The sequence below is a fragment of the Camellia sinensis genome, chromosome 8, assembly GCF_055761805.1.
Source record: "Camellia sinensis isolate YWXY chromosome 8, ASM5576180v1, whole genome shotgun sequence".
In the NCBI taxonomy this organism is placed as follows: domain Eukaryota; kingdom Viridiplantae; phylum Streptophyta; class Magnoliopsida; order Ericales; family Theaceae; genus Camellia; species Camellia sinensis.
This window is the reverse complement of record NC_138968.1, coordinates 142892855-142920179: the sequence shown is the minus strand read 5'-3', so window position 1 is coordinate 142920179 and position 27325 is coordinate 142892855. Positions and strand designations below refer to the sequence as shown.

Below are 27325 nucleotides of genomic sequence, written 5' to 3'. Positions count from 1 at the left end.
GTCAGAAAATGGCTCGGGCTAAAGAAGACAAGCAGAGGGCCGTTCAGCTGACAAAGGCTCGCTACCTCGCCGAGCTGCGAAAGCTTCGGGATGCCCACAAAGCCAAGAGGGACAAGGCAGTAGATGATGCTGAAGACTGCGGGTATGCAGAGGGTGAAAGGACTTATGAGCGGCAAGTTCAAGCGACCAAGGACATCTTTTTTCCAGTGTGGTTGGAAAGCTGCCGTGGAAAAAGTTGGCCTTGGTCAAGACGCCGAGATGTTCCAAAACCCGCCTGCCGCCTACGTCCCAGCCTATATGCAAGCCTACGCTAGCGCCGTGCAAAAAAGACTTATTGAAGAGGCGAAGAAGGCAGCTGAGGAAGAGGCATCCGCCGTACAACCAGCCGAGCCAAATCCCCCCGAAGCTTCTGAAGGGGCTGAGGACCGTGAGGCGGAGCAAGAGGTTGTCGCGGTTGCTGATGCCGAGACAGAAGATGCCAAGGTGGGCCTGGCCGAACAAAATGTCCTTCTAGATTTAGATTGATCTCTTCTGTCTTCTTTTTTTTTTTTTTGAATGTAATCGGGCTTGGCCCCACTTTTGTAACCCAGCTTACTTTATCAATGAAAATTCTACTTTTCGCCCGTCACGTAACTATTTCTGCGTGGTTGCAATGTGCAAAATTTCTTTCGATTTGAAATGTTCATGAATCACAACTGGCAGCTCGGCTCTCAGATGCTGCCAATATGCCAACATGTCATTTTGGGCAAGCAAAAATCAAAGCGGCCGAGCTAAAACCAGCTCGGCCCTTCTAAATTAGACAAAACACCAACATTCCATTTTGGGTGGGCTAAAATCAGCGCGGCTCTTATAAGTTGGATAAAACACTAATACTTCTTTCGGCCGAGCAAATTTCAGCTGGGCCTTGTAAATTAGGCAAAACACCAATATTTCCAGGGGCCGAGCAAAATCATCTCGGCCTTTATAGGTTGGATAAACACCTTTCCATTTCATTTGGCCGAGCAAAATCAGCTCGGCCTTTATAAGTTGGACAAAACGCCAACATTTCGTTTTGGGGTGAGCAAAAATCAGCTCGGCCCTTATGCAAGTTGGACATTACACCAACTGTCTAATTTGGACAATACACCAACTGTTTAATTGGACAATGCACCAACTGTTTGTACGGTCTCTTTCTATTTCGGCGAGAGAAAATCAGTTCTGCCCAGTGCAGGTTGGTCTCTTTGCCCCTGGCAACCACAGTGGCCCAATATCCTTGCGATGCCATTGTACAGAAAGACATAATATAAGACAAGAAGTAGGGCTATTTTTCATTACAAAAACCAGCGCTATCCTTACATCAAATGCCCAACGGTTAAAAGTTCGAAAGGCCATGTAACAAAAACGATTACATTTCAAAAGTAAAAAATCTTGAGGTTGGTTGCATTCCACGGTCTGGGGATAGCTTTACCATCTAAGTCTTCCAGATGGTATGCCCCTTTGCCTGCCAGGCCAGTCACCTTATATGGCCCCTTCCAATTTGCGCCAAGTTTTCCTTCGCCGGGGACTATCGTGTTGCCCATCACCTTTCTCAAGACCCAGTCCCCTATCTTGAATAGCCTTAGATGTACAGCCTTGTTGTATTTCCTGGAGAGTTCCTGCTGATAAGCTGCTATGTGGATTAGAGCTCGTTCCCTTCTTCCCTTGGCTAGGTCAAGCTCCAATGCCACCGCTTCATTGTTCAAGTCCAGCTGAAAACTCTCAGACCGGATGGTCGACATACTAATTTCCAGCAGGATGACGGCCTCCATGCCATAGGCCAAGGCGAATGGTGTCTCCCCGGTCGATCGCCTTGGTGTAGTGCGGTATGCCCATAGCACGTTAGGGAGTTCTTCAGCCCACTTCCTTTTGGCTTTCTCTAACTGCTTCTTCAGCCCATCCAAGATGGTCTTGTTTGAGGCTTCTGTTTGACCATTTGACTGAGGGTAGGCCGGTGTTGAGTTGTAAAACTCAATCTTTAACTCCTCGCAAAATCCGTGAAAGAGTTTCCTATCGAACTGAGTGCCATTATCCGATATAAGGGCCCTCGGTATACCGAAGTGGGTGATGACGTTTTGCCAAACAAACTTCTTCACATCTTTTTCCTTTATGATTGCCAATGGCTCGGCCTCAACCCACTTGGTGAAGTAGTCGGTAGCAGCGATGAAGAACTTGCGATTGCCCGGAGCTGCTAGGAGCGGTCCAACAATATCCAATCCCCAGAGCGCGAACGACCAAGGACTTATGAGGGGGAGCAATTCTTTGGCTGGCTGGTAGATTTGGTGAGCAAATTTTTGACATTTTTCACACCTGCGAACGTATTTCTGTGAGTCCGCCTGTATGCATGGCCACCAATAACCTTGAAAAATTGCTCGGTAAGCTAAAGACCTTCCCCTAGTATGACTTCCGTAGATGCCTTCATGGATCTCATAAAGGAAAGCTTCCACCTTGTCGGGGTGGACGCACTTCAGATACGGCCCGGTAAAAGACTTCTTGTATAAGGCTCCGGATGGAGAGAGCCAAAATCGCTCTGACTTAGCCCGGATCTTGTTGGCCGCCTTCTTTTATTCTGGTAGAATTCTATCTTTTAGGAAGGCGATGATGGGGTCCATCCAGGAAGGTCTCAAGTCGGTGCAGAGTACCTCGGATACTTCTAGTTCCTCAATGTTTGGCCGAGGTAAGAATTCTATCATTAAGGGATTAGGGAAAGCTATCTGCGTAGATGCAAGGCCGGCTAGTTCGTCAGTTGTGTTGTTTTCTTCACGGTTGATTTGTTCCACTCTTATGGCAGCGAACTTCTTGATCTCTGCGCGCACCAGCTCCTGATACTTCATCATTCTTTCATCCCTGGCTTCATACGCCCCAGAGACCTGATTGACCACCAGCTTGGAGTCGCTGAATACCATAAGGGTTGACGCTTTCATTCTCAATGCACTTCTTAGTCTGGCAAGGAGGGCCTCGTACTCCGCCTCATTGTTGGACGCTGGGAAGCCGAGTGTAATTGCGTACTCGATAACCAGCCCGTACGGGGAAGTCAGCACGATACCCAGCCTAGCGCCATGTCTGTTGGAAGCCCCATCGACGAAAAGCTTCCATATCTCGCCAATGAACAACTTCCAGCAATCCGATGGGTTTTGCAAGCTTCTCAACTCCAAGGTTCCGGTCGGTTCGTTCTGGTGTTCCTCCATGCCTCGGTCAGGCTTGTCTTTCGATGAGTTATCCAGCTTTTCCAGTTCGGCTGCCATTTGTCCTTCTTCCATTTGTGACCCAACACTCATCTTTATTGCCTGCACCATGGGCCGTGCCAAATCCGCACTAGCCAAATCAACCGGGCAAACTGGATGCATTCCAGGGGCAAACTCCGCCACAAAGTCTGCAAGAGCCTGAGCCTTGATCGCGGTATACAGTTGGAACTTGATGTCGTACTGCCCCAATTCTACGGCCCATTTCAAAATTCTCCCTGTAAAGTTTGCCTTTTCAAAGAGCACCTTGAGTGGAAACTCGGTCAACACCACTATCGTGTGGGCATGAAAATAGTGTGCCAGTTTTCTAGAAGCCATCATTAGGGCCAGGGCTAATTTCTCTAGCGGCAGATATCTCGATTCAGCAGGGAGCAAGGTCTTGCTTACGTAAAAGATGGGAAGGTGCTGGGTGCCTTCAACACAGACCAAAACCGCGCTAACCGCATGTTGAGAGACCGCTAAGTAGAGATACAGTTCTTCGCCCGACTGTGGCGTAACCAGGATAGGGACCGAGGATAGGTACACTTTTAGATCCGCCAGCGCACGGTTGCATTCGTCGTCCCAGAAGAACTTGGCCTTCAACGTTTTAAAGAAGGGCTTGCAACGATCCGAGGACCGGCTTATAAATCTATTCAGCGCGGCTGCCATCTCGGCGAGATGTTGCATGTCCTTCGTGGAGTTTGGTCGCTCCAGCTCTTATCTAGCCTTGATTTGGGATGGGTCGACTTCAATCCCTCGGTTCATGACCAGAAAACCCAGAAAATTTCCAGTGCCGACTTCGAAGGTGCACTTGGAAGTATTCAAACGAAGCTTATGATGTTTTAGTGTAGCGAACATCTCTGCTAGGTCGGCGAGGTGTTGAGACTTTTCCCTGCTCTTTACCACCATTTTGTCGATGTAGGCCTCCATGGTATGGCCCAGAAGGGGAGCAAACATCTTGGTCACCATCCTTTGAAAAGTTGTCCCGACATTTTTCAGTTCGAACGGCATGACTTTATAACAATACAGGCCTCTAGGAGTAGTGAACGATGTGATCTCTCGGTCTGGTTCATACATGGCTATCTGGTGGTAGCTGCGATATGCATCCAGAAAGCTAAACCTCTCATGGCCAGCAGTCAAGTCCACCAACTGGTCGATTCGTGGGAGGGGAAAGCTATCCTTTGGGCACGTACGGTCGACCGTCTTATAATTGACACACACCCGCCATTTGCCGTTCTTTTTCGGAACTACCACTGTGTTGGATATCCACCGAGAGTATTGCACTTCTTCTATTGCCCTTGCTTCCAGCAAGTTCTTGACTTCCTCCGCCACTACCTTGGCATGGTGCATGGCCGAGCGGCGTGTCCTTTGGATGACCGACCGCGCATTCGAAAAGACGTTTAACCGGTGGCAAATGAAATTTGGGTTGACGCCAGGCATATTGTAAGGCGTCCATGCGAAGGCTTCCATATTGGAAATCAGGAAGTCAACGTACTCATGCCGCTCTGCGCTGGACAGGGACGAGCCCAAGAGAAAGAACTTATTTGGATCATTCTCGTCCATACGCACCTCCACCAAATCTTTAATTGATTTCTCTTCGGCCCTTCTCCCCATGTCTTCCAAGACTTCCTTTCCCTCTGGTCCCTCTATCATTTGGACAAACTCTTTGGCGGCTCGGCTGCCGTTCACCGCGACGAAGCATTGTTTTGCCATCACCTGATCTCCCCAGACCTCTTCTATCCGCCCGATTGGCGCCGGGAAGCGCAGAACCTGATGGTAGATCGATGCTACTGCTTGCATGGCGTGCAACCAACCCTTGCCCAAGATTAAGTTGTAGGTTGATGGGACCTTGGGCACCCAGAATTCAACTTGCTTTATGACCGAGCCCACCTTGACCGGCAGTATGATCTTTCCTACCGGCCATTCTGGCTGAGAGTTGAAGCCAACCAGAGGAGACGTCGCAGGGGCCAAGTCCTTGTCCTGTAACTTCATTTGCTTGAACCCGTCGTAATACATGATCTCGACCGAACTCCCCTGGTCAATCAAGATCCTCTTGATGTCGAAGTCTTTGACGCGAAGAGTCACTACTAGAGCGTCATTGTGAGGCATCTGAATTCTCTCCAAGTCTTTACTTGAGAAGGTAAGGATATCATTTTCTTCGGTTTTTCCTTTCTTCATAGCGAGCTGAACAGAGAGTACTTCCCTCATGTGCTCGGCTTTCTTAATCATTCCTCTTAGCTCGCAGACCCTTGCCGGTTCAATGATGCCATGGATGACATTGATTATGCCTTGGGGCGCTGCCTCAAGGGAGGCTAGGCCGTTTGGCTCGGTTTTGCCCGGTGGAGCAGCTTTTATACCCCCATCTATGTATTGGTCAAGACGTCCCGCCGCCACCAACTCCTTCAAATGTTGTTTGTGCGGCAAGCAGTCCTCCGTTCGGTGCCCCCGTTCCTCATGGAAGGTGCAGCGATATCTTGAGTTGAAGCCTCTCTCTGCACTTCCCAACTTGGCCGGCCAGCGGACGAAGGGCTCACCTCGGATTTCACTCAGGATGCGGTAGATAGGGATTTTAAAGACCGTGGTGATACCGATTCGCGCCTTCAATTTTCTCTTGGCATCTTCCTCCTCGTCATGGGGAGCGTTATCTCGGTCGCTTCTGCGACCTTGGTTTCTATCATCGCGGTTTGAGCCACGACATTAATCTTTTGGCCGGTCGTTCGGGCGGTTGCCCTCCTGCCCAACCGAGTGAACCTTCCCCGCAACCCTCCTATCCGCAGCGACCGAATTAGCCTTCTCGGTCGTGGAAGCGGCATCATCCTCCACACGAATGTGTTCATTGATCTGTTGCATCAAGGATTCCATGGTTGTGGGCTGGTGCATTGTAAGCGAATGTCGCAGCCTATGTCCGACTGGGAGACCCCGCTTGTATTATGTGATCGCCAGATTGGTGGGGCAGTCAATGATCTCATTGTAAGTTTCCCAGTACTTCGTGTTGTATGCCTTCAACGAACCCCCAAACTCCATCTTGACGCCCAAAAGATGATCGACCTCCTTCGGTGTTCGAGTGTTGGTTTTGAATCTGTTGACGAAGGCCTCCACTAATTGCTGCCACCTCTCGATACTCCCCTCCGGAAGCCTTTCGAACCATTTTAGGCCCAGTTCTCCTAAGCTTGCTGGGAATATCAGGCACATCAAAGAGTCATTCCGCCAGTGTCCAGCCATTACTTACCGGTAATGACTCACGTGCATGTACGGATCCGTTTTGTCGTCGTACAAGGTGAACTTAGGCTGGTGGAATCCAGCAGGGAGTGGTGTACTCTCGATTTCTGGAGACAGCGGCGTAACCGTGAGTCTCGCCAGCTCTTTGTCCACTAGCGCAGGGGCCACTACCCTGGGTGCTGGCATTGCCACTTCCTCACTACAATGGATTTGGGTGCTCAGCTTTTGCAACGCCGGCAATCTGTGAGTCTCTCTACGGCGCGCCCTCTCCTTCAACACATCTCTCAAGTCTCCGAAACGGGTGGAAAAAGAGTATCGCGATGTCGACGATGGGCGCGAGGGACGGTAGGTGCTGTCGCGAGTGAGGGACCTGCCTTCCCTTGGATCGGAGTCTCCAACCCCGTAGTTCCTGGTGATAGAGAGAGAGTGCGTCCTTTCCTGGCGATGACTGCTAGAATGAGGAGACGGGGTGCGCTCACTGAGGTTACCCTCTCCAGCAACACCCTTCCCCTTAATCTGGCATTTCAGCATCTCCATCTCAGCCGCCATCTTACGAATGAGGGCATCCTGGTCTTTGAGTTTGTGCTCCAGGCGTTGTGCATGGGACTCCCCCCGCCGTTGATGGCCCTCTGGACTCTTCGAGCGATTAGTACTCCTCCTGCGTTTGTCTCGTGCAGCTCTCGAAGAAGTCTCGAGGCCCGCCATGGCTGGAACATTTGGTGGGCCTTCTCTCCCCCGAACAGACTCTGGTGTGACACCATCGACGACGAACAGTGAAGTTTCGTTGTTGTTAGCCATGAAACGATCAAAAAAGCTTGAAGAGCAAGGTTTGTATATCAAATGCTTCCCATAGACGGCGCCAATTGTACGGGGACGAAATATCCTTTGCTTTCCGTACTCTTTGAACTCAAGCTTTACATAACGACGTCTGACCTGGAACAAAGAAACGATGAGCTGCCCGGCAGTGTGTTGCCGGATAGACCCTCCGACAATCAAGTCAGATCACTTGAAGAAGAAGAGAGATCTTTTTGGAGAGAGAGAGTTGTTTAGACAACTTACCTCCAACGTTCCCCTTCCTTTCTTTTTTTAGGCTGGTCATGCAGCCTCAGGGATTGTGCACGCGCTACCTCTACTATCCTTCCCTGGACAAGTGGCAGTGCTCGCCTCTCACCACCTTACACATGTAAAGGCCAAAACCTCCAAACAGTACGTATAGAACTGTCAAACGGTATTGACGCGGCTTGGAGCGAGTTTTGGCCTCCACCACATCGTTGGCCCAGGTGGCACACTCAACCGGGATATCAAGACCGACCTATCCCTTGAAGAAACAGAGCTACGGTCAATACGGCCGAGCTGTAAGAAGTCGGTCCTTCCGGACTGACTGGCCTTGAGGCGCACCAGCCTTCGCCCTAGTCTAAATTCATTCTGGGCTATGCTTGGTCCAGTCCCAGTCAGGAATACGAATGCCCAGCCAAATGCCTAGCCGAATCACAACTCGGTCAGGAACACGAATGACCCCATGCTCCGGTCGATTAATCCAGCTTGGCCCTGCATGACAGCCCGTAGAGCCGCTCCGACCGAGCAAACAGTTCGGTCGTGATAACTTGCGTTAGTGTAGCTCGGCCGTACTTATCTCGGCGCAATTCTCCCTCTCACCAGGTATTGAAGACTATTAGACCGGTCAAAGGCAAAGCTGAAGCATTTGAGGACGTACGGCTACCCTAGGAGGATTACAAACTAGTTTGTAAACATGTTTTGAGATTGCAAGTGATAGATCCCATGTTGTATTTAAGACATGATTTTGTAATTTGGATGTATATAACATTTGTAACCTATCCTTATACCCCGTCAACTCATGTAGGGCTTGTGTTAATACCTTGTCAAGATCTGTCAAAAAGGTAGTTTTGCTATCTAAGGTGGTTGAACTTTGAAGGAAGACTATTTTGGCTCCTCTGACCTTCCTGGGATCTTGCTTGGTTATTATCCAAAGGACTCATTAGTGACGTTCCCTACTCTTGTAACCTTAGATAAACCCTGTATTTAATGGTTAGTATATTATCTGATGTTCCCGAATTTTAGGACGTCACATCTACTCTGTTTCTGTTATCCTTGATGGGTTAAATTATGTTAGCTGGGCCCAAGCTCTCTCTAGCTTTATCAAAGGAAAACGCCTTTGGCATATCATTACTGGTGCTCTTCCTAAACCTAACCAGAAAGCGGATGAGATTGACTCTGCATTCGATGACCGTCTTAACGAATGGAAAAGTAAGAATTATCAAATTATCGTCTGGTTCCGAGCTACCTTAGTTCCCTCCATTCATCTCTAGTTTGGCCGGTTCCAAGATAATGCTCAAATTACTTCCCCTGCCAAAGCAATTTGGGATTTCTTGAGGGACCGTTATCAGACCACTGGTCATGCTCATCAAAATCAACTGTTATAGACTCTTCATCACATGCGCCAGGCACACGGTCAGTCTATCAATGAATTCTTATCCCAGATGTCGTCTGTTTGGGACCAGCTAGCTCTTTATGAGCCTACATGGGCATATTCTGAGCGACTATTACAGTTCCTTATGGCTCTTCATAGCACTTTTGAGCCCATATGTGCTTCATTGCTCTATCGTTTACCCTTGCCCACTTTAGAGCAAAGCCATTACTGAAACTATTATCAGAGGAGACTCGATTTGGGACTCTCAAATCTCAACATATGGATTTTGTTATTGCTACGCCATCCTTACAAAGTTCCTCATCTTCACAGCCCGCTAGTTCATGCCAGCATTGTTCCAACTGTGGCCTGCCAGCTATTCATTCTTTTGTTCAATGCCAGGTTCAAGAATGCTTTACTTGCCGTAAGATTGCTCCTGGTCATCTCCAACGCCATTGTCCTCGAGCCCCACCTAAGAAAGGATCTTCTCGTTCTGGGTATCAGTCTAAATCTGGCCAAGGTTCTCACTCTACTGCTGTTGCCTCTGGGGGTTCTTCTCCTCACCACTTCACTGATTCTGCTACTCCTTCATTCTCTATGGATGATGTTCAGTCCATCATCCAACAAGTGCTTACCAAATCTGGTACTCCTCCCTCTACTGCTCTTTCAGTTACTTCAGGTAATTCTCCCTGGTATTTTGATTCCACATGCTGTAATCATATGACTTCTGACTCCACTATGTTTTCTTCTCTATCATCATTGTCCTCTGTCCCCATCATACACACTACTGATGGTTCTCATATGACTGTCTGTCACACTGGTCACATTTTTACTTCTACCGTGTCTTTTTCTGATGTTTATCACATTCCTGCTCTTTACTTGAACCTTATCTCTGTTGGTCAGTTATGTGAACTTGGTCTAACCGTTACCTTTTCTGCTAATGGTTGTTTGGTGAAGGACCCTCAAACGAGACAAATCCTTGGGATAGGCCGTAAACATGGACGTCTGTTCGAGCTTACCCATCTTTGCATTCCTCACAAATCATCTACTGTTGCTCTCCTCACATCATCTACAGCTACTCTCATTGCTTCCTCTACTGCATCTACGTCCTCATTGCCTTGTTTACAGCTTTGGCATTGTCGCTTAGGACATGTCTCTTTTAGTCGTTTGAAAACTTTAGTTTCTAGTGGTCAGTTAGGTCATGTCTGTCTTGAAGATGTCGATTGTTTATCTGGTCAAATTGCTAAACAACCGGCTTTATATTTTAATAACAGTACTTCTATGTCTACTACTCATTTTGATCTTGTGCATTCAGATATTTGAGGGCCTTCCCCCACACTGACCATGGGGGGGTTAAGATTTTTTGTGATTTTTTTTGATGATTTTTCTCGTTATACTTGGTTTTTTTTTCCTCAAAAATCGATCTGAACTTAAACAGATTTATTATGATTTCTCTGCCATGGTTCACACTCAGTTTTCTCATACTATTAAAATATTTCATTCTGATAATGTTAAAGAGTACTTGGATTCTGAATTTCTGTATTTTCTTCGGGCTAATGGTACCGTATCTCATTGCTCTTGTGCAGGCATGTCCCAACAAAATGGACGAGCCGAAAGGAAGCACCGTCATATTCTAGACATTACCCGGCCTTTTCTCATCTCATCTTCTTGTCTTGAGTAGTTTTGGAGAAAAGCTGCCCTCACTGCCATCCACACCATAAATTGTGTACCTACACCTGTCATAGCTAATATTTCTTTTTATAAGCGCTTGTATGGTTCTCCTCCTGACTAAACCACTCTTAAAGTTTTTGGTTCTGCTTGTTTTGTTCTATTTCAGTCTCACGAACACACTAAGCTAGAACCTCGCTCTCGTCTTTGCTGTTTTCTAGGGTATGGTATAGAACATAAAGGGTATCGTTGTTGGGATCCTATCTCCAAGCGACTTCATATTTCCCGTCATGTGGTCTTTTGGGAACACAAAATGTTCTCAAATCTTTCCAAGTTTCACTTACCACAGTCCACCCACTCACCGATCTTTACTGATCTCTCTATAGACTTGTTTTATGATGACTTTGATGCAGATTCTGACTCCATGCTTTCACAACCGCCTATGCCTATTGTCCATCCTGAGGATCCTGTGTCTGCTGATGGTCTACACCTTCTCTTGTTGTGGTTCCTCCTCTACCAGAGCGTCATTCCACACGGGTAAGGCAACCTTCTGTTCTTCTCCGTGATTATATTGTTGGTTCCACTGTCTTTTTTTCTCATGAACCTACTTACTATCAAGAAGCTTGTTCTAATCTTCTTTGGCAACAAACTATGACTGATGAACTGCAGGCTTTCGATAAAACTCATACCTGGGATGTGGTTAATCTTCTTCTTTGCAAGAGTACTGTTAGTAGGGATGTAAAAAAAATTGAAAAAACCGACCAAACCGACTGAACTGGACCAAATCGGCTATATTTGGTCTGTTTTTTAACAAGAATCGGTCTGTGCGGTTTTTAAATTTGAATTTTTTCAATTTTCGGTTCGATATCGGTTTAAGCACCTTATGCATCGATCTAAACCGAAACTGACCGCTTCAACATATATTGCCTCCGTTTGGGAAGTGGGTTGGCTTTTTGGCTTTTTGGCTTTTTTGAGTTTTTTTGTGAGAAAAGAATGTGATGATTATGGGTTGGATGTGATGTTTTGTTTGTTATGGCTAAAATAGCCTATTTTGCTTTTTGTGGCTAAAATAGCCAAAAAAGCCCAAACCATGGCTTCCCAAACGAAGCCATTGTATTTATAATATATATAAAATCTAATAATCTAATGATATTAATAAGTATAATAAATTATTAATCTTAATTAATTAACATTATCATCTTTATAACTTAAGTTTGAAAACTCTTATTGTATATAATCTTAACTCTAACTCATTATTCTTGAAACCTTAGCATTTTTAAACTTTTTTTTTTGTTTTTATTTTTGTTAATTTAGGAATTAAAAAGTATGTATTAAATGGATGGATTGGATATGTTTGAAATGGCTCAAGTTATTTTTGTTAATATTTTTATATAGATTAATGATTATATTTAAAAATGGCTCAAGTTTGAAAAATTCTAAACCGATTAAACCGCACCAAACCGAATCCTTTCAATTGGTTCGGTTCGGTGCGGTTTGATGTGAAAAGCGGTCTGTTTCGGTGTTCAAAATAATAAAACCGACATTATCGGTTCGGTGTAATTTTTTTTATCTAAATACCGATCGTACCGAACCGATTACATCCCTAACTGTTAGGTGCAAATGGGTTTACAAGCTCATAACTCATTCCGACGGTTCCATTGAGCATTACAAAGCTCGCCTTGTCACCCGAGGGTTTACTCAAGAGTATGGCATTGACTATGAAGAAACATTTGCTCCTGTTACTCGTCTTACTTCTGTTTACAGCTTACTTGCAGTGGCTATTGCTCGCCACTGGAGTCTTTATTAGATGGATGTCAAGAATGCATTCCTTAATGGTGATCTCATTTAGGAAGTTTATATGCAACCTCCTTTTGGTTCTTCTCTTCCATCAAACAAATTTTGCAAACTTCATCGTGCTTTGTATGGTTTGAAACAAGTTCCACGTGCCTGGTTTGCCAAGTTCAGCACTACCATTTGTGACTTTGGTTTTTCCTTCAGTGCCTATGATTCTGCCTTGTTTATACGTAAGACAGAGCATGGTACTATTCTCCTTACCCTCTATGTGGATGATATGATTATCACTGGAGATGACCCCGCGGGTATTTCTAGTCTCCAACAGTTTCTCTGTCGCCAGTTTGAGATGAAAGATTTGGGTTTTCTTAGCTACTTCATAGGCTTGGAAATTTCTCAAGATTCATCTGGTTACTTTCTTACCCAGGCTAAGTATACTTCTGATCCCTTGGCTCGTGCTGGCCTTACCGATTGCAAGACTGCCACTACTCATGTTGATCCTCAGACTAGTCTTACACCTCTTGAAGTTCCCTATTGTCTGATGCCACCAAATATCGTTAGCTAGTTAGCAGTCTTGTTTACCTCACGGTTACTCGTCCAGATATTACTTATGATGTTCACATTGTCAGTCAATTCATGGCTGCCCCCTGTTTTCCATACTATGATGCTCTGATTCACATTTTGGGCTATCTGAAAGGCACTTTGTTTCATGGTCTTCACTACTCCGCACAGTCTTCTCTACAGCTTCATGCATTTTCTGATGCAGATTGGGCGGGGGATCCTACTGACCGTCGTTCCATTACTGGGTCCTGCTTCTTCTTGGGCACCTTTCTTATTGCCTAGTGTAGTAAGAAACAAACTCTTGTTGCTCGTTCTAGTACTGAGGCTGAGTATCGTGCTCTTGCTGACACTACTCAGGAGCTTGTGTGGCTTCGTTGGCTTCTTTCTGATTTGGGAGTTTCTCATTCTTCTGCCACCAATCTTTATTGTAATAACCAGAGTGCTATTCAGATTGCACATAATGATGTTTTCCATGATCGCACCAAGCATATTGAGATAGATTGCCACTTCATATGCTAGCATGTTACTCGGGACACTGTTCGTCTTCTCTTTGTTACCTCTGCTGAACAGACCGCCGACCTCTTCACCAAAGCTCATCTTCCAGGACGCTTCTCTGATCTTTTCGCCAAGCTCAAGTTACTATCTGCCTTACCACCTTGAGCTTGGGGGAGGGTGGGTTAGTTGTTATCTATTCCTATTATACCTAGGACTCTTGTATTCTTGTACACTTAGGTGTAGACACCCTATTTTTGACCGACCTTAAGACTCAGACGTCACCGATTGAGCGCTCGGTAATGGTGCATATTGTGCTCGTTTAGAAGTTTCAGAGTCTCGGCTGCGAGCCTTGCCTCCGGACTTCCGGGCTCTTTCGTGTCTTGCCTCGGTTTGCGAACCAGGCTCCGTTTTCTCTGTTTTCTCTTCCCGAAGGGAGGGAGAGATCTCGTAGATCATCTCTCAGTGGCCGTAGGCTACGTTTCGTGGTCGTAGGCCATTTTTCCCGTTTGGAACTCGGTTTTCGATTTTTTTTCAGAGCCGACGACCGTGTGCCTCGGTTCGGGACCGTTTAACCACCTCCGTTTGCCCCGGTTTTTGGTATACACCCCACCACCATCCATTCCAACAACTTGGAGCTGTTTTTCAGAGCTTAGGAGCACCATTTCTCAGACCAAGAGCTGCTGGTCCATTGGTCTTCAAGGCTAAGCTTCTTTTCTCTCTTTTTTGTTCCTATCTTGCTCTATATCTAAGCCTCGCTTGCAAGCATTTTTGGGCTCCGACCCAAACTGTAAATAGTTATATTTTGAGCTCCTTTTCATGTTTGATTAAGGACCTTTTACTGTTTGAGGTCTCCTACTATCACATGCCTCTTTAATTCTCTTTTAGGCCTATTTTTGCATGGTATTTTAGGCTTATTTGTGAGCTGTTTCGGACTTCGTCATAAACTCTAAAATGTCTTTTTTTGAGCCCCTCTTTAACTTTGTTGAAGGGCTCTCTTCAGTTTGAGGCCGGAAGCTACCACTTGCCTCTTTATCTCTCTTTTAGGCCTATTTTTGGGGGGAAATTTGAATTTCATTTCCCCCCCTTTTCCTCCACTCCTTTGCCTATATAACCAGCACCCCCAGCTGTGTTTTCAGGGGTTACAAAATTTTCTTTAAGGCTCTTGCATTATATATATATATATATATCTCTCTCTCTCTCTCTATTCCAAGCTCCAAAACCCCAAGTTTCCTACACCATTTCTACACTACCTCATAGCACAAAGCCTCCATACTCTATTCCAGACCTTTGAAGCTGATTTCCAGAGGTGAAGAGGTTCTAAACTTGGTCCAAAAGTCGTTGAAGCTTGGTTCTACAAGGGTGAGTCCCATTTTCCCTCTTTCTTGCCTTGTTTTGTTCCATATCTAAGCCATACTTTCTTACACTTTTGGGCTCCCACCCTAACTGTAAATAGTCATATTTTGAACCTCTTTTTATGTTTTATTAAGGACCTCCTGCTGTTTGAGGTTTCCTACCATCACTTGCTTCTTTATCTCTCTCTTAGGGGCTAATCTTGCATGATATATTATCCTTGTTTTTGATCATTTCTGGGCTCCAAGACAAACTGTAAATAGTCTTATTTTGAGCCCCTCTTCAACATTGTAGAAGGGCTCTTATCTGTTTGAGGTCCCCTACTGCCACTTGCCTCTTTATCTCTCTTTTGGGCCAATTTTTTCATGGTAGTTTAGGCTCATTTGTAAGCTGTTTTGGACTCTTCCATAAACTTTGAAATGTCTTTTTTTGAGCCCCTCTTCAACTTTGGTGAAGGGCTCTCCTCTGTTTGAGAACAACAGCTGCTACTTGTCTCTTTACCCCTCTTTTAGGCGTTTTCTTGCATGATAGTTTGGCCTTATTTGTGATTATTTTCGTGGCTTGATATAAAATGTAAAATACCTTTTTTTGAGCCCCTCTTCAACTTTGTTGAAGGGCTCTTTGCCATTTGGGGGCAGATGCTGTCCCTTTGTGTTTAATCTCTATTTTGGGGCCATTTTTGCATGATAGATTAGCCCTATTTGTGTTCATATTTGGGACTTGTTATAAACTGGAAATATGCATGTTTTGGGACTGTCTTGAATCTGTCTTCATGCTTCATGATTAAATAGTGCATTTTTTGTATAGCTATAGGTCATTGCGCATGCCTAGTTTAGAGTTTCGGGGTTCGTCTCATGCATCGGGTGCCATGTTGCCATGTTTCGGGGCTGTTTAGCATCATATTCCAGCGCTGAAATTTGCATGTTTGCATACCATATTTCATGCCTTGCCATGCCTAGTTAGAGTTGCATGTTGTGCCTTAGGTTCGGTCCTCAGTTTGCGTGCATGTGTGCACGCATCTCGAGTGTCTCATTTTCACCTAATGGCCACTAATGTGAGTGTGGCTGAGGTCCACTTATGTTAGTGTAAGTCCATTATGCATTGTGTATGCCATTTCATTTCATAGCATTGCGTATGCTAGGTTGTATGTTAGAGCATCGTGTATGCCATGTTACATCGTGCATTGTGTATGCCATTTCATAGCATTGTGCATGCTAGGTTGTATATTAGTTGCATTCATGCATGTCATGCATATTGCATTGTGCTTGGGATAGGAATTAGCCCAAGCACGGGAAACGAGGTACGTTTCATACTCCGAGTGACGGAACGTGTCTCAATTCCTGGTTGCCGACACTCCGGATTATCCATGATGGAGTCTAGGCCTTGTTGTATCCATATGTGCATTCATTTCATATTGAGTCGTGCAAATCGACTCCTCGGCCATCATGCATCGATATGCGTGATTGGTGGCACGAGGACCGAGGACTACACTCCCTGAAGAGTAGTCATGCATACATATGTGAAAATACTTTGCCATGTCCCTTTGTTGCTCTCTGTTGCAGCAAATCAGAAATCGGCAGCCTTCCGAAGCTTGGCACGCATTCCAAGAACAATTGCAAACAGAGGCAAACCGGGGCATCGCGAGGGATTCTCCGCACAAGGCAACCCGAGCATGCATCATTCATCATCCGGAGCAGATTTGAGGCAGTCCCTGGCTTACATACCAATTTATTGCTTTCCTAATTTAATTTTTTAATTAATTAGGGTTTTGTAATTATTTGGACTGTAATTATTTATTCAGGACTGTATTATTTATTCGGACCCTCCGAGCGAGGGCACAACTGTAATAAGTGTGCTTGTGTGTGATGTATGTCTTCCAACCCCACGTCTTTCTCCCTTTTATTTACCAGCTTATGATGGTTAGATTAGGGCATGTTTCAATTAGCATACAGTATGATAGCATGTTTGCATTCATTCATCTGTTTTGCATGCACCGGGCTCGGCGCATCATACTAACTGCATCGTATTTTCAACTCCAAGTTGAATACATGTTAGCTGTAACATTTCATATGTCATGTTTAGAATAGCCGAGCCTGCTATAGTTGTGCTTTTGCATGTGTTGCATTAGGCATTTCTGTATAATTAGGATCATGCATGGATTTCTAATTAGTTTATGTTTTGGCTTAGAGTACTCGGTAAGTTTTATGCTTTAGCATCCTTGCATGCGTGTGAGTGACTGCCATGATAGCATGCTTACCATGAGGCTAATTGCTTATGTGATATAACTGCCTGAATGCCTGTGGGTGAAGGTTGGATTATTTGGATTGGAACAATTCATCAAATGTGTGTTTTAAGCCCACTAGATAGTGGCAAAATCATGTTTTCTAAGCCCACCCGAGGGTGGCAAATCCACGTCTTAGCCTACTTGCGGGTAGCACCATCAAACCATTTTCAAACAAACAAACATGAAATGTTTTGTTCCAATTCAGGCGATCCAGTCTATACTTGTATACTGTGCGCATCACATAGTAAATCTAGGCTAATAACCGGAATAAGAACGCATAATGTTTTCAAAAATAGATATCATGGTTAGTAGAGGCTGATCTTTGATCGGGCGAGCTGGGGTGCTCACGAAGTGCCCTTCCCCAATCGTACCCAAGTTCCCGAGCCGAGGCAACTTTGGTGATAACGGACACGTGGCCTTAGGCAAACGAGTCAGGGTTTCCTAAATTTTCCCAAAATAAAATATTTAGGTGGCGACTTTGTATCTGGCAAAGCAGTCCATGTTTGGCATTTCTTTCAAAATCTGTTTTCTCAAAAACGATTTGCCGGATTTGGACTCTTTGGTTCAGATTTAGAACCGTGACAAATTGAGAGTCCGAACTGTAGTGAGCCCAATATCGAACGGAACGGGGGACTCATCCCTCCCGGGGCGTTCAGGGACGTCTACAGTTTCTGGCGACTCTGCTGGGGAGCTTAGAGAACTTTACTCGAACTCATGATATCTTGTTTTGACTACACTTGTGTGTTTCTTTGCATTGCATTTGCATTGGTGCGCGTAGGACACTGTGTTTGCCATCTGCTATTCCTGAACGATTTGCCGGAGGCTTGTCTTGTCAAGGCATGACCATAAGGCTGATAGGTTATGGGCTCTGCCAGTATGGGAATACAAACCCCGGTTTTACCGGGGCACCCTTTTGACCATTCGACCTAGTGCATATTCGGAATCCATAGTGACCATTCCAAGCTAGGACAGGTTGCTTACCCGATTTAGGTTGTTTGAAACCGCTGCATGCGTAGTGAAACCCTAGCTCCTGACAAAATAGGACAGGGAAACCCTACCCCAACATAGGGGTGTTTTGGCTCTCACTTGCTTGTTATGTGCTTTAGAGTGCGTCTCTATACGAATGCATGTATCAGTTTACAAGTTTGGGCATCAGGCCTGTGGGCACCAGTTCAGCATTTTGGGATTCGGTTTACCAAAGGGTAACAGTTTACAGGCCGAATTTTGGGGCAGAGTTCAGTAGAGGGCACAGTCATCCTGTTATGCTCATATCTGTTTTGGTGAAATCAGGCTGAGATGCTGCATGTTTCCTCTTTTGCTAGGGTAGTCCTGGAACTATAGCTTCAGAAAGCTTCGATATCCCCCGGGTACATTGGACTAGTGCTGATAGACTTTGTTAGGTCAGAGATTCAATTCAAGGGCAACCAGTGTTCTTTCGCTGAGGCAAGGCAAAGAAAAGCCAGTCAGGGCTCACCGGTTCATCTGATCCGTCAGTCGCCAGTCACATCACCTTTGTTCAGACTCAGCAGACCGTGATGGCACAGGGTTCGGAAGAATTTGTGGCCGTGACAGCAGCGCTAAATCAGGGAACTGCCATGCAGGCTGAGACCAGTATTGAAACGCAGCGCCCATCTGGGGCATCTGCCTCACATCCAGCTTTGGGACCCTAGCCGAACTTTGACCCACTTCCGCCAGCTGAAGATTTGCACGGTCCAGATCCTCGAAAAGGGTTGGCTTAAGCCCGAGTTTCTAGACCCCTGGTGCAGCCTAATGAGAGGCTTTATCTCCTTGATGCTAGTGACCTCGATCCGACCGCGGTGAAAATCGCAAACCTTGAGAAGCAATTCAAAAAGGCACATGGCCTTAACTCCATTCCCGACATTGAGGATGGGCACACGGAGTCTGCCGTACGGCTCCCAGACAGATTCAAGATGCCACATATTGACCGTTTCGACGGGTCTGGAGATCCAATGGTACATATCCGACTTTTCTTGGATGTCCTGAAGCCGATGGGTCTGACTAAGCCACAAAAACTCTCTCTGTATGGAAGAACCCTGTCGGGTGTAGCAGCCACTTAATATGCTAAGTTGGAGGACAAAGTGAAGCAAAATTGGAAAGAATTGGCTGAGGCCTTTGTCGATCAGTGTTCCTACAATACCCAAGTTGAAATCACCATCCAAGAGCTTGAAGCAACTCGCCAGAACCCAACAGAGCCTTTTGTGGAATTCGTTGCGAGGTGGAGAGCAAATGCAGCACAAATGACAGATCGTCGCCCTTCTGAGAGGGATCAAGTGCAGATGATGGTGCAAAACCTCGAGCATGATATGTTGCAAAAGTTGATAGTCGCTCCACTATTCACTTTCAAAAGTCTACATGAACTGGGGGTTCAGGTCGAGGATGCATTCAACAGTGGGATCATTCCCAGAACAAGGGAACCGACAAGGAGGATGATTTCAAGGAGTACCAATGCTGGAAGTAGCACTATTCCCGAACCCACTGAAATCAATACAGTCACCACAACCAACCCTTTTGCCAAACCAAGCCTACAAACCGTCGGCCTAGCCCGAGCTCAGGGCAGAACTTTCACCCCTCTCTATATGAGCCTGACTAGCGCACTAAAAGTCCTGATGGAAAGAGGGCATCTCAAACCCCTCGATCCTCAACCTCTGCCTGACCCACTCCCAGCCAGACATAACCCCTCCAAGTACTGTGTGTACCATCAGCAGCACGGTCATGGCACCGACCGTTGCTACCGCCTTCACCACGAGGTCCAAAATCTCATCGACAATCGGACGATAGCTCCACCTTCAGACCCCAATGACCGAACATCTCCTGCCTACCTCAATCTTATCCATATACTGCCATCCACCTATGACCCCAGCATATACATCACCCCAGCCCATCTACCCAAGCCTGAGGTGTTTATCCCAGAAAGCATGGACTTATGCATGATGGGTGCACTTGAACCTCAATCATCTCAAACCCGTGAACCCACTACTTCTGAGCTGAAGAGAATGATCGAAGATCTTCAGAGAACTGTGACAGATTTGGCCTCCGGGACATTGGCTCCGTCATTAACCACATCACATACCAGGGAGTTCGTGTCAAAAGGCTCCCCAGTCTTGGAACGGGCTGTATTTGAGGAATGCCAATCCCTTGGCAAAGTGGAGGCGAGTGGAGAGAACAAGATAGGGGCAGACATGGATCCCCATGAACATCTTCTGTTGGCTGTTGAGGCTTTGAAAGTCGAGGGACTGAACAAAGAGCAAGTGCTCGCAGTTGTTGCAAAAACTGTGGATGACATTTTCGCCACTCAAGTTGGGGGCAGTTTGAATCAAGGGGCAAGCCGGGAGAAGGGTCGTTGTATCAGAAACGTTCCTTTCAGCTATAATCCTGCACTCAGAAGAGATCAACAAACCAGGCCAGCACCTGCCAATCCCTTTACTCGCAAAAATCCACAAACCTTGAAGTACCAACCCCGAGGTCGGAGGGTCTTCCATGCCCTCTATATGCCTTTGTCCAAAGCTCTCCAAATCCTTGTTGGACAAGGCCATCTCAAACCCCTTGAGCCTCGGCCTCTCCCGAACCCTCTTCCGGCTACACATGATGCTACCCAGTACTGCGCGTACCATCAACAAACTGGCCATACTACCGATGACTGTTTCCTTCTTCGCCATGAAGTACAGGATCTTTTTGACAATGGGGTCATCCTCCCTCCGAGCTCAGCAAAGTCTATCGGCACTGGATCGATGAATTTGGGGGGATAATGTTATGTGATCGGGGGATGAACCACCTGCAGGTAGCGCTCGATTAACTCCAGACGTGGGAATGGCATGCACTGTTCTGAGCAATATGCAAATACCAGTTTTTGTGCTTTCTGACTTGGGTATTGGGTCAGTCTTGTTGTGTCGTACAGAGTCAGTCTTTTCTTACTGAGTCAGTTGGGTCTGTCTTGTTGTACCGAATCAGTCCTGTTTTGTTAGAGTCAGGTGATTCCAGGGATGTTACCTCGGGCATCACTGTTTTGTTTTGTGTTTGTCTTTTTTCTTTCTTTTGAGTCTGTTTCTGTCTTGGAGCCAGTAATGCCAACAGATTTGAATGAACAGCAGTGATTTTCACATTCTTGTGTTCGCTTCTGCCTTGTGCCAGTTGTGCCAGAAGTTCTGAATGAAACGACAGTGCTTTTCACCTGCTTTTCTGTGCTTTGAAAATCATTGCATTAACCTAAGTTTTTCAAAACCTTTTAAACATTGTGATGAAAACAAAGGGGAAGGAATTCCTCGGGATTTGCAAAACTTTGATCAAATTGAGAGAAAGAGAGGCGTGCTAAGCCCTTAATGAATGAAATCATGTTTGTTAACGTGAGTACTAAGAAGGATCCTGGTTTGATCCAAATTGGTCCCACACCGTCTTCAGCGCGAGCGATTAGTCGTTTTCTTAAAAGATTTCAAAAAAATGTTTTACGCGGTCCTGCGAAGACTTGTGTGGAATCGCTCTTGAGATTGTGCAGCTTAGGATCGCTCTCAGCCTCGAGACTCGACTCCTCATTTTCAAACCTTAGACTAGAACTCAGAAAGTTCAAAGGTCAACTGCAATGTAAGGCCTGTGTGGCTGGATCCAGAGCAGCCCGTGAATTAGCGGCAACAAAGTCAGATCAAGAAGCTTGCGAAGCTAGATCAGGAGCACCCCTCGAACTAGGGGCAAGAATTTCAAATGTGCTCGAAGAGTCCAAGGTGAAGATCGGCAAGAATGCCAAACCCCAGAAGGGAAGAAAGAAGAAGACATTGTTGAAGGACAACCGAGTTCCTATCCACAAACACTAGGGACAAATTCACCCTCCATTGGATGGACTCTTGCATCGTCAGCGAACAACAGCCATTCTCCTAGATTCAGATGACTTCGGGATCTCAAAACCATTTGACATGGACAAAGCTATACTTTTACCCTTAAGAGGCTCGCTGGGCCGAAAACCCGGAAGGGCGACCCAGGCAAAAGTTAGAGCAAGAAAAAGAACAAAAAAAAAAGAAGAAGAAAAACGCAAAGAATAAAAAAAGAAAGGAAGAAAAAGAAGAAAAAGAAAAAAGATGAAAAGAAAAGAAAAGAAGAACATAGCTCGCAAGGTTGAAAAGCCGGAAGGGCGGCCTTGGCAAAAGTTAGAGCGCAAAAGGAGAGGTCAAAATACCCGAGTGTACCTTAACCCCGAATTACGTAAGGGTTGATTCCCATCTTTGGGATACGTAGGCAACTTCATTCTGAAGTCCAGCCGTAAAACACTCCAAATCGATTGTGCCCATGTAATGGTTTTGATCATCTTCGCTTTCTCTGTATCCGAGAATTTGGTTGTGTTCGTCACTCTGAGGACTGACTACAATGCGCTGCGGGGCCATTCAGACAAGGGGCAACTTTCCGTTGCCATTCAATGCGCTGCGGGGCCATTCAGACAAGGGGCAACTTTCCGTTGCCATTCAATGCGCTATGGTGCCATTCAGACAAGGGGCAACTTTCCGTTGCCATTCAATGCGCTGCAGTGCCGTTCAAACAAGGGGCGACTATCCGTTGCCATGCAGCTCCCCTCAAGCAAGGAGCAATTTTCCTTCGAATCTGAGGTTGTGCATCTCGAGAGTAGGTTCTATGCTTGTTGAGCAGTGGTCGTTTGAAAAAATAGTTTTTGAGAATTTTTACTAAGGTTGACTGATCTTCTCTCGAAAACTATTCCATTTTTCCAAAACTGGACCTTTTTCTTGGACCCAAAAAAGGAAAATTTTCAGTGCTCATAACCTAACTTGCATGATTTTGAATCAGAAAATCGAACAAGCATGTTAATCTAACTCTCATTTTGGTTAAAATTGTTTTAGTAGAAAGCTAAAAATAAAAAATGGTCAAAATGATGAACTAGGGGCACAGTTGAGTCAGGTGTTCTGTCTTTTCCCCATTGTCAACATACATGCCAGAAAAGGCGCCATACTTGCCAAGAAGGGCACTCTACCTGCCAGAAAACGCACAACTAAAGGCGACAGCGAAAGGGCTGAAAGCTCTCTCATCCTCCAAGCAGCGAGATATCAAGCCAAGTGCGAAGCACAAGATTGGAACGGATCAAGATACTCCATTCCCTCATCCGGCGCATCGACAGATGTCACCGGAGGAAATAGCTGCGAACTGATTATGTTGGGCAAGAACCCGCAACTTTATGTTTATCCATCAACCACCCAGGGGAGGGATAAAAATGAGAGATTGAAGAATAGAGAGATGTGCGCTGAGAGAAAAAGTGAGGAAAGGGCTTTTTCAGAAAAACAGAGCCTGAGGCCCGAGTGATGTGAGAATCACAAATAAGAAAAGGGTGAGAAATAATACCCGGAGAAACTGGCTCCTTGTGCACCAAGAGGTCTCTCGTCTTTGTAACACGTCTGAGTGTTGTGTCTTTTGTTTTGTCTCGATTCTTGGTTTGAGTCAGTCCGAGTGTGTCTCGATGTGTTTAGGTTGTTTACCTTTTGTTTTCCATTATTGAGTCTTTTTCGCTGTGTTCAGTTGTAGGCTCAATACTCGGTCGAGAACTCATTTCTCAATTTCAAAAAAATCATCTTGTGCTCAGAATGCTGTGCCATTCTCCACATTTGTGCAAAACAGGATTTGTTCTTTCATAAAACTGTAGGGTCTACCCCCGATAAGTGTGAACGGTAAAACAAGGACCTATTTATATAAGTTCCGGACTGCAAAGAAAAAGAAAAGAGGGAAAATTTTGAGCATCTGAGTGTGTTTCACCTTCAGAAAATTCTAAGATTGCATTCCATATGTACCTCTTCAGGCCTTGTCAGTGCTCCGAAGAATGAGTGTGCCTCTACTCCAAGCTTAAGCATGCTTCAAGTCAGAATGGCAATTAAAGCAGCAGCAGATGTTATCTCTCGCCAATATGAACAGGGTGTGCCCTTTTTAAGCTGAGTGTGTTGCAAAGTCCTCTAAGAGGTAAATCAGAGGCACCAGAGTACATATTTGATGCTCCTCTACTGCATAGAATGTGAACTTTCATATACACTGTTGTTGCATGCGTGCCGTGCATCGTTATGATTCATGCATAGAATATGCTTGCTTGCGATTCCACATAGAATATGCTTTGCTTGTTTCATGCATAGAATATGCTTGCTTTCAATATTGCATAGAATGTGCTTCCATACTTGCATAGAAAATGCTTGTATCTTTTGCATGGAAAATGCCCCCATACTTGCATGGAAGATGCATTTTATCGCACTTTCTTGTGCATTTTATCTCACTCGCACTGTCTTGTGCACTTACACTTTGTATCTCACTTGCACTGTCTTGTGCATCTTGTGGTTGTATCTCACTCGCACTATCTTGTGCATTTCAAATCACTCGCGTTGTTTAGCGTATCGCACTGTCTTGTGCATTTCAAATCACTCACGCTGTTTAGCGTATCGCGCTGTTTAGCGTATCGCACTGTTTTCTGCATTTCTAATCATTCGCGCTACTTTGCGTATCGCACTGTTCTGTGCAGTTTATCATTCGCGCTATTTTGTGCACCTCAATCGCACTGTTTTGTGCAGTTTACATTCGCGCTCTTTTGCGCACCTCAATCGCACTGTTTTGTGCAGTTTATCATTCGCACTATCTTGAGCATTTCAAATCAATCGCGCTGTTTAGCGTATCGCACTGTTTTGTGCATTGTATCATTCGCGCTATCTTGCGCGTCCCACCTGCACTTATTAATGCATTACATTTCACTTGTGCTATTTTGCGCATCGCACTATTTTGTGCACATTACTTGCATTGTGCATGCATTTTATCGCGCTATCTTGCGCATTTCACCTGTACTTGTTAGTGTATTGCATCGCGCTATCTTGTGCCGTGACCATTACTTGCATTGTGCATGCATTGCATCGCGCTATCTGCGCACCTTATCTGTATCGCACTGTTTTGTGCATTCACCCTGCTCGTACTGTTTTGTACACCTTTAGCTTCGCACTATTTTGTGCATCTGTTTAGCACTGTTTTGTGCATTCACTCTGCATCGCACTGTCTTGTGCACATTGTATTTTTGCATCACTTGCACTGTCTTATGCACTCTTCGGTCTAAGGAGACCTTAAATCCTGCATCATCATTCGCGTTGTTTTGCGCATCGCACTTGCATTTATTCGCACCGTCTTGTGCACTTTCCAGTCTAGGAGACCTTAAATCCTCTAAAGGTGCAATTCCTTTGGTGTTTGTCGTGCCCGAACGACTTCTGGTGGTCTGGTATAGCCACCTGCCTGTGTTTGCGGTGAGTTCCTAGGAGACCAACTGAGACGGTGGAAACTAGAGTTCGAATGGCTTATGCCTAGAACGCAAAGGTTCGGGATTTCCGAGACTAAAGTCTGGTTTAAATACCCAGGGGTATATCCTCGGCTTGAAATCTGTATGGCAGCCCCATAGATTGAGATAGCATCTGTATGCACCTCAATTCTGGATACTGATCCAACCTAATCTGTCACCCTGTTGGAGAATAGGGAAAGCTGCAACCATAGTCAGGGAGAAAAGTAGTACTTGCGGTTCAACCAAGGAGAAGCGAAAAATCCCTAGCAGCATAAGGAAAGTCATTGCCAATTGCCCCTGTAAGGTACCTTTACCTCTTAGCTATTACATTGCATTTTAGCCACTACATTACAGTGCATTGCATGAATCCTCAATTTTCAAACCGGCTTCGCGTAGCGTATAAGTCCAATTATCAAACCGGCTTCGCGTAGCGTATAAGTCCAATTTTCAAACCGGCTACGCGTAGCGTATAAGTCCAATTATCAAAATCTTCCTGCATATCATTTTGCATCTTGCCCCCTGCTTGCGGGCATGCCTGCAGGCACATCTTTGTTATCTTGCTTGTTTGTCTAAGTCTTCGGCCTTGTCAAAAATGGGTCGTCTCTAGGCTTTGACATTCACTCCCGTCACGTGTGACTTTCGAGTTCTGTCAAAGAGGGGCAACTGTAGACACCCCATTTTTGACCGACCTTAAGACTCAGACGTCACCGATTGAGCGCTCGGTGATGGTGCATATTGTGCTCGATCAGAAGTTTCAGAGTCTCGGTTGCGAGCCTTGCCTCCGGACTTCCGGGCTCTTTCGTGTCTTGCCTCGGTTTGCGAACCAGGCTCCGTTTTCTCTGTTTTCTCTTCCCGAAGGGAGGAAGAGGTCTCGTAGATCATCTCTCAGTGGCCGTAGGCTACGTTTCGTGGTCGTAGGCCATTTTTCCCGTTTGGAACCCGATTTCTGGTTTTTTTTCGGAGCCGACGGCCGTGTGCCTTGGTTCGGGACCGCTTAACCACCTCCGTTTGCCCCGGTTTTTGGTATACACCCCACCACCATCCATTCCAACAACTTGGAGCTGTTTTTCAGAGCTTAGGAGCACCATTTCTCAGACCAAGAGCTGCTGGTCCATTGGTCTTCAAGGGTAAGCTTCTTTTCCCTCTTTTTTGTTCCTATCTTGCTCTATATCTAAGCCTTGCTTGCAAGCATTTTTGGGCTCCGACCCAAACTGTAAATAGTTATATTTTGAGCTCCTTTTCATGTTTGATTAAGGACCTTTTACTGTTTGAGGTCTCCTACTATCACATGCCTCTTTAATTCTCTTTTAGGCCTATTTTTGCATGGTATTTTAGGCTTATTTGTGAGCTGTTTCGGACTTGGTCATAAACTCTAAAATGTCTTTTTTTGAGCCCCTCTTCAACTTTGTTGAAGGGCTCTCTTCAGTTTGAGGCCGGCAGCTACCACTTGCCTCTTTATCTCTCTTTTAGGCCTATTTTTGGGGGGAAATTTGAATTTCATTTCCCCCCCTTTTCCTCCACTCCTTTGCCTATATAACCAGCACCCCCAGCTGTGTTTTCAGGGGTTACAAAATTTTCTTTAAGGCTCTTGTATTATATATATATATATCTCTCTCTCTCTCTCTCTCTCTCTCTCTATTCCAAGCTCCAAAACCCCAAGTTTCCTACAGCATTTCTACACTACCTCATAGCACAAAGCCTCCATACTCCATTCCAGACCTTTGAAGCTGATTTCCAGAGGTGAAGAGCTTCTAAACTTGGTCCAAAAGTCGTTGAAGCTTGGTTCTACAAGGGTGAGTCCCATTTTCCCTCTTTCTTGCCTTGTTTTGTTCCATATCTAAGCCATACTTTCTTACACTTTTGGGCTCCCACCCTAACTGTAAATAGTCATATTTTGAGCCTCTTTTCATGTTTTATTAAGGACCTCCTACTGTTTGAGGTTTCCTACTACCACTTGCTTCTTTATCTCTCTCTTAGGGGCTAATCTTGCATGA

The 27325-nt window shown here is 45.5% G+C and overlaps 2 protein-coding genes across 2 annotated transcripts; both read right to left on the bottom strand.

The window, feature by feature from the left end:
* Positions 1 to 1391: 1391 nt before the first annotated feature.
* On the bottom strand, positions 1392 to 3575 carry LOC145798147 (uncharacterized). Its single transcript, XM_082885630.1, has 2 exons — positions 2658 to 3575; positions 1392 to 2285 (listed from the first exon to the last, which is right to left on the bottom strand). The coding sequence occupies exons 1-2, from the start codon at positions 3573 to 3575 to the stop codon at positions 1392 to 1394; spliced, it is 1812 nt and encodes a 603-aa protein (XP_082741756.1).
* A 378-nt stretch (positions 3576 to 3953) lies between these two features.
* On the bottom strand, positions 3954 to 5465 carry LOC114292436 (uncharacterized). Its single transcript, XM_028236409.2, has 2 exons — positions 4458 to 5465; positions 3954 to 4319 (listed from the first exon to the last, which is right to left on the bottom strand). Exons 1-2 carry the CDS (start codon positions 5463 to 5465, stop codon positions 3954 to 3956), a joined length of 1374 nt encoding a protein of 457 aa, XP_028092210.2.
* Positions 5466 to 27325: the final 21860 nt, after the last annotated feature.